This window comes from Rhea americana, unplaced genomic scaffold, assembly GCF_003343005.1.
Source record: "Rhea americana isolate MKP2758 unplaced genomic scaffold, rheAme1 scaffold_1062, whole genome shotgun sequence".
Classification (NCBI taxonomy): Eukaryota; Metazoa; Chordata; class Aves; order Rheiformes; family Rheidae; genus Rhea; species Rhea americana.
The window spans coordinates 1-7,209 of NW_028185109.1; the positions used below are offsets into that span (position 1 = coordinate 1).

The window sequence follows — 7,209 nt, forward strand, 5'->3', positions numbered from 1 at the left end:
CCATCTGAAAGACTGATTCCAGGTATTCTTTTGCTTGTCTTTGTCATTTTATAGGCATTTCTGGTGCACTGCTTTACAGAGTAGCACCTGGTGAGCAAGCTAAGTTTCTTTCCCTCCTTTACAGTTGCCTCCTTCTTCTGTGAGCTCTTCTGGTGCTGTTTTTTTCTCATTGGATCTATCTGAGCCATTGCGTTGCTGATGCTTGCTCAAGAGAAAACTGGTGTGTTCACCATGTAACCAAGCCAAAAGTGTTGTGGTAGCCCTTGCCAAAGTATTCTTCTTAGCAAATGACTAAGCTTTTGTGACCAAGAAGTCCAATGGTATCCTGGGGTGCATTAGGAAGACTGTTGCCAGCAGGTCAAGAGAGGTGATCTTGCTGCTCTACTCAACCCTGGTAAGGGCTCATCTGGAGTACTATTTCCAGTTCTGGGCTCCCCAGGACAAAGGAGACATGGAGCTACTGGAGAAAGTCCAGCGTAGGGCTACAAAGATGATCAGAGGGCTGGAGCATCTGCCCTATGAGGAACGGCTGCGAGAGCTGGGCCTGTTCAGCCTGGGGAAGAGAAGACAGAGAGGGGATCTTATCAGCCCCTACAAATACCTTAAAGGAGAGTGTCAAGGAGATGGAGCCGAACTCTTTTCAGTTGTCCCATGTGACATGGACATGTCCCAGGACAAGATGCAGTGGGCACAAACTGAACCACAGGAAGTTCTGCCTGAACATGAGGAAGAATTTCTTCACTGTGAGAGTGACAGAGCACTGGAACAAGTTGCCCAGAGGGGTGTAGAGTCTCCTTCTCTGGAGATGCTCAAAACCTGCCTGGGTGCAATCCTGTCTAACATGCTCTAGGTGACCCTGCTTGAGTTGGGGGGTTGGATTGGATGATCTCCAGAGGTCCCTTCCAACCTCAACCATTCTGTGGTTCTTTGATTCTGTGAGTGTGCATCAGGATCCAACTCTTAGTATGCTGACTTCAACCACAGTAGCTTTGGAATCTTTTTTTGCTGTGTTGGCAGTGTTTATAAGTTAAATCTGTTTATCAGAGGTCATTTTTGTTGCTTCATATTGTGAAGATGATAGGTTGCGCTGAGTTGTACTTTTAAAGTATGTTTTGTCAATGAGTTAAGCTATAACCTTTGCACTCCTAAGGACAGATGAAATTTTGGGCCCTGAGAAATAAAAAGGCAACTCAGAAGCTTGGCTATTACAGTGGCCTTCTCAAGGCTGAAACGATACCAGCCTTGCCCTTAAACACTCAGTCACTCAAGTATATCGTGAGAAGGAAGTGGTCTTGTGGGAAGGGAGTGTGAGAACAAGCAGAGCTGAAGGAAGATGGGCCCCAGGTTGGCTAAGATGCCAGAGCTGGGTAGTTTCCAATTTCTAGAAAGAAGGAAAGCATCCCAAAGGAAGCTGGCCAGGAGAGCCTGTGGGAATTTGTCAAAATGCTATACCTTCTGATCTAGGCAAACTACTGATCAGCCCTTGAGCAGCATCCCTCTGGTTCTCTGCAGAAGGTGCCAAGCACAAGGGGAGTGGAAGTGGAGTGCGGCAAACACCAGTAAGGTCTCTAGTTTAGCGTGGGTGTGAAAGTTTTGTGGAAAGTTTTAAATGTCAACATTTTCTTTGTGTCGGCAATACGTGATAATTCAAGTTAACTCTCCCTGAGTAAGCATCTTGAAGACCAACCTCCCTAAGTCTGTCACGTTCTATTTTAGTGGCCTGTCTGTGAATGTTTGAAGTATTTTCACAATCTGGCCATCACAAAGATGCCTGTTATTTGTTTAGCCAAGCTAAATAGCAGTAAGGGAGATGCATTGAGATTGGCCTTGTAGGATAGAGACCAGTTTGACGCTGTTGGGTCTTGCATGCACRTTGACGCTGCAGCTCTCTACTGGGAAGGTGCTGGTGCTGCCACTGCAGTGTTGTATCACTGGTATATTAATTGGGCATGAGTTGTGCCAGGACCACTTGGGGAAGTACAGGGGCATGCCTACATTTTTAGGTTTGCCATTTAAAAGCTTGGACAAGCAGGGCCTGTTTCTGCTTTTTCTGCTCGCCTGGGAAAGAGAAGAAGGTACAGGATGCACACTCAGTGACACGGCTAGTTTCAGGAAGATCTGAGCAGAGGAGGGAATTCAGCTGTCAAGTGCATTGAGGTTCCTCTGCTACTAGGGTGGTGGTGCCATATTGTGGCCTCTTTTATTTCTAATGGATGCTTGCCAAGTGTCACTGATTTTCTGGTGAATTTCTTTCAGAAATGTTTTTATCAGCGTATTTGGAAAGTGTCATCAGTGGGGCATTGATTTTATATGTTAGTACTGAAAGAAGAACTGAAATCATGCTACGAGCCAAAGCTGTGAGGTTTTGGAAGTAGGAATTTGAAGGAGAAGCTAGAGGGGGCTCAGGCAACAGTTCTATTTGGATTCCAATATAATTTTGCATTAAGCCTCCAGGACCCTTCTGCTGCATCTCCTTCTGAGCTCTCTTCTTTGCAACAGCTGACCTACTGGTCATTCAAAGGGAGAGGAAAACTTGCTCAGAGTCTCTATTGGACGGAAAAATACTGGAAATTTAGATAACTTTTTACCACGTTGTAACAATWGAGTTGCTCCACACAACTGTGTGGTGAAAATCCATCACAGTTTACAGCAAGGATTGGGCAATAACACTAGCGATGTATATGTGCAGGAAAACGGGTCAGTTTCTAGTTAGGTGTCAGAGTGCAACACTCTCTGACCAGATGTTCCCATGTGGAGGGTGTGGAATGTTTAGCATCAGATTTGCTTGATTTGGAGTTTCAGGGGATTTTGATTTAGCAGAGTGATACAGCAATATACCGAAATGACAATGCAAGTGTAAGCTGCACTTAGCTGAATATAGCAATTGCAAGATACAGTTGGATCACAATACAAAGGAGATTCCCATTACTAGTCTCTGCAGTGTGCTCCACAGCACCAGACGTTCCTGGTTGCCAGGAAGGAATACWTSAGTTGAAACCACCTCAAGCCCATTGCTCTCAGTCCTTTTGTTAGTTGTTCAGCTTTTATACCCTATGTTGGGCTGAGCCAAGTATTCATCCCCTCCTTGCCATGCTGCTCTGGCTATCTCAGGGAGGCAGTTGCACTCCTTTTGATTAACTCAGGGAAAAACATTTACATGACCAGTTGACCTGCTCAGCTGTGATACAGTCAGCTGATCCAGACATCCAATATAGCCATTTATCTAAAACAAAGGTCACCTTCCGGTCCCCTTTGTGCTACGATAAAATCAGCTTTCTTTGCAACAGCTGTAGTCGGTCACACCCTACCTTCTTCCCAGAGTCTCATGGGCACATCACCCTTGCCCAGCTCCTCTGAGCCTTCTTCCACTGTTGGGGTTTATGAGTCAGTCACGTTATTCCTGCAATTCCCATGTTGAAGGCTCCTGACATGTTGCATGATTCATCTGCTATTGACTGACAGTAGCTGATCAGTCCCCTGGTTTTGTGCTAGTATAAATCCTGAGAGCTCGATGCTTTTGAATGCTGATGAGTTCGTTCTTATAGAGCTATTAAACTTCTGATGGTCCTTTATTTGCATTCTTTTTGTGTTATTTTCCAGCGTCCCTGTTGGAGAGCMAATGTGTCATATTTTTAATAAGCGTTTCAAGAACGTTTCTATTAGTAAGACTTGAAAGAGTACCGTTTTGAATGTGGGTATGCTGCCTGCAGGCTGCTCAATTGGTAATAACATATCTTGCTGTGAAAAAGTAGTTTATCTTCAGGTGTTGGGCAACTGCAGAAAGATCAAACATGTGGAAAAGTACTCAGATAGGTAACCAAATAATAACTGACAGCATTTATCTGTGTGAAATCTGTCAGCTGCAGTGGGTAATGCTACATGTGTCATCGTGCAGGAGTATAAGTAGCCTGTGAGAAGACCACAACTTTAAACGGAAGACATCATGCAAGTCCTCCTCCTGCTTGCAGCTGTTGGGTTTTGTGGGGCCCAGTACAACCCCAACACTCAGCCTGGGAGGACCTCTATTGTGCATCTCTTTGAATGGCGCTGGGCCGATATTGCTCTTGAGTGCGAACGCTATTTGGCTCCTTATGGATTTGGAGGAGTTCAGGTATGTTGTTTCCTAGCAGTAGGTAGTAAAATTGCTTTGTAGCCTTTGATTACTAAATCCAAATGTCTAAATCACAGGCAGCAGAGTTCAAGCAACTGTTATACTGAAGATGGAAATAAAAGTAATATAAGTTGTTGGATGCAACCTTAGCTCCTGCAAGGCTCGTTATGTTGCCTCTCTAGCAGATCAGCTACAGATAGGCATGCTTTCCTCTGAAATTTGTTGCTTGCAAAGCTAAGATTTCCTCTCTATCTTTTTCCAATGGAAGTGCCTAACTATTTAGTTTTTGCATTTCTAATGCTATTACTGTTCCAGATAAAAATCTTGTCTGTAGCTTCAGTCCTGCGATGTGTGTACCCTTCAAAAACAAATCTGTGCTGGACCTGTGCAGCTCATGGGAACCAAAGTAAACTTCYTCCTTGCCAGTCTACAGGACCGGCACCTCACAGACCAGAGCTTATGCTGGGGGAGAGGGAGCTGGGGTTGGATTGCAGCCTGTTTCTCCTGGAAATCCAGAATAAATCTTGGTATGGAGCACACATTTTGCACTTCAAACCTAAAGTAAGAAAGAATTGGTGTTTTATGAAGGTGCATCTTTTCCACTGCAGGTTTCACCTCCAAGTGAAAATGTGGTTATAACTAACCCCAATAGACCCTGGTGGGAAAGATACCAGCCTGTCAGCTACAAGCTCTGCAGTCGCTCAGGAAATGAAGATGAATTTAGGAACATGGTGACCAGATGCAACAATGTTGGAGTAAGTGCATAAAGGGTGTGTAAATAATATGGGAGGAAGCACTGTTTTGGTGCGGGAAGTTGCTGCTCCCATTCCCAAAGAATAAAGGAAAGGGGGGAAAAGAGGAAGAACTAAAGGTGATGCAATAAAACTCTGGCTATTGCTTTACCACTCTTAGAAACCATACTGAAATTCAGCAACTGCTTTTCTAGGTTCGTATCTATGTGGATGCAGTTGTCAATCACATGTGTGGAGCTGGGGCTGGCTCTGGCACCCATTCTACCTGTGGAAGCTATTTTAATGCTGGGAACAGAGATTTTCCAGCTGTGCCATACTCTGGCTGGGATTTCAATGATGGTAAATGTAAAACTGGAAGTGGAGAAATCGAAAATTACGGTGATGCTTATCAGGTAACTTTCTATGATGAAAGTTTGACATCTGTTTTCTTGACCAGCTTCATTGTTCCATTTGTTCTCTCCTGTTGTGTAAATGTTACAGTGCAGCAAAAGAAAGGGAGTAGGTTATCATAGAAATTGTTGTTTAGTTACCTGAGTAGTGACTAAAGTAATTAATGCTGACTTCTGTTTAGGCAAGGTACTATAGACCTGAGTATGAGAACATAAGAACTGARAAATCAAGAAGCCTTCTCACCTGTTTCATGCAGGCATGTGCAGGAGTATGCTCCTGATCTGAATCCAAGGTACTCAGCTCAGTCAGCGAGCAGTTAGGGCTTGTAAGCATAGCTGACACTGATAAGGAACCCTCATAGAAAATAAGCAGCAGTGCAAAGTGTTACTCTGGCTGAGCATGTTGCTCTTTTCTGTGTATTAAAAAGATGCTTGCTCTTTCTTGGTTTAGAGCTCTTACTGTATCTGCTTTGCCACCATATACCATACTGTTTCTGATCCTAAATTCTGAGGACAGCTGTGTGAAGAGATAAAAATCCTTCAGCAACTGCCCAAACTTGAGAATCAGGCTGTGTAATAGCTTTATCATTGTCCTGGTGTAGACTTTGGAAGAATTTTCTTCTGTATGGTTGTGATATGCAAGCTGAGTGGATTTGACTAGTTGAAAAGCCCGAACATTTTATTTCAAGATGTGTGTTTTGTAACCTGAAGGAGTGACACCTCAAAACTATTTTGACAGGTCCGAGACTGCCGCTTGGTTGGCCTTCTTGATCTGGCTCTGGAGAAGGACTATGTGCGCTCCAAAGTTGCTGAATACATGAATCACCTCATAGATATTGGTGTAGCAGGCTTCCGGCTTGATGCTGCCAAACATATGTGGCCTGGGGACATAAAGGCATTTCTAGACAAACTGCACAACCTAAATACTAATTGGTTTTCCTCAGGATCTAGACCTTTCATTTACCAGGAGGTAATCTCTTCCCTCTTGTCATCTTTCTGTTGTCTTTGTTCCTTTCCATCTTTCCGTTCCTCATGCAAGGGAATGGAAGTGATGATATGTGCTTGATCCTACAAATCTGCAAAGGCTAAGCCCTGCAGTGAAGCAGTTAGAAGTCTAAATTGAGACGTATGCTCCAGAATTGCAAGATGCCTTGAAATCTTCATGGAGAAGCTCCCTGGAGATTTCTAGTAGTCATATGACTAGGAGGTGACACCACATGATGACAACTGTACAGTCAGAGAAAGAGCTAACCACTTCTCTGGAGCAGACCTTCAAAAATCACAGAATCGGTAAGGTTGGAAGATCCTCTGGACGACCTCTGGAGATCATCTGGTCCAACCCCACTGCTCAAGCAGGGTCACCTAGAACGTGTTAGACAGGGTTGTATCCAGGTGGGCTTTGAATACCTCCAGAGAAGGAGACTCCACAACCTCTCTGGACAACATATTCCAGTGCTCTGTCACTCTCACAGTGAAGAAATCCCTCCTCACATTCAGGTGGAACTTCCTGTGAAAAAATGATGACTAGCTTTGCTTTTTTTAAAAAAAATCTCAACCATAGATGACTGCCCAACTTCTTCCTACCTTTATTCAGTCCCATTTTAACATGTCTACATTGTGTTTTATACTGAGGTGGGGTTCATTTACATAGCAGAAGCAAATGTGATTAGCAGATACAAAAGTTATTTCTGTTTATGTGAGGCAAGAAATATTGTTCAGGGATGTACACTGTACTCCTTGGTTTAATATGTTTGGCAGGCTGGCATAGATCCCTACTTTTTGTTTCCTGTGCCAGGTAATTGACTTGGGTGGAGAGCCGATCACAGGCAGTCAGTACTTTGGGAATGGCCGAGTGACGGAATTCAAATATGGTGCAAAACTGGGGACCGTGATCCGCAAGTGGAATGGCGAGAAGATGGCGTACTTAAAGTAAGGGTGACCATCCTGTGACTTCGGC

The 7,209-nt window shown here is 44.1% G+C and overlaps 1 protein-coding gene across 1 annotated transcript; it reads left to right on the top strand.

Annotated features, from left to right (window-relative positions):
* The first annotated feature begins 3,943 nt into the window (after positions 1 to 3,943).
* Positions 3,944 to 7,198, top strand: LOC146601250 (pancreatic alpha-amylase-like). The gene is made up of 5 exons (XM_085309550.1): positions 3,944 to 4,111; positions 4,720 to 4,866; positions 5,058 to 5,255; positions 5,992 to 6,222; positions 7,048 to 7,198. Exons 1-5 carry the CDS (start codon positions 3,944 to 3,946, stop codon positions 7,183 to 7,185), a joined length of 882 nt encoding a protein of 293 aa, XP_085165676.1. The 3' UTR covers positions 7,186 to 7,198.
* The last annotated feature ends 11 nt before the right edge of the window (positions 7,199 to 7,209 follow it).

Coding starts and splice junctions, on each gene's coding strand:
- LOC146601250 (XM_085309550.1), top strand. CDS start 3,944: ATGCAAGTCCTCCTCCTGCTTGCAGCTGTTGGGTTTTGTGGGGCCCAG. Junction 5,256..5,991: donor ATTACGGTGATGCTTATCAG/GTAACTTTCTAT, acceptor CTATTTTGACAG/GTCCGAGACTGCCGCTTGGT. Junction 6,223..7,047: donor GACCTTTCATTTACCAGGAG/GTAATCTCTTCC, acceptor TTCCTGTGCCAG/GTAATTGACTTGGGTGGAGA.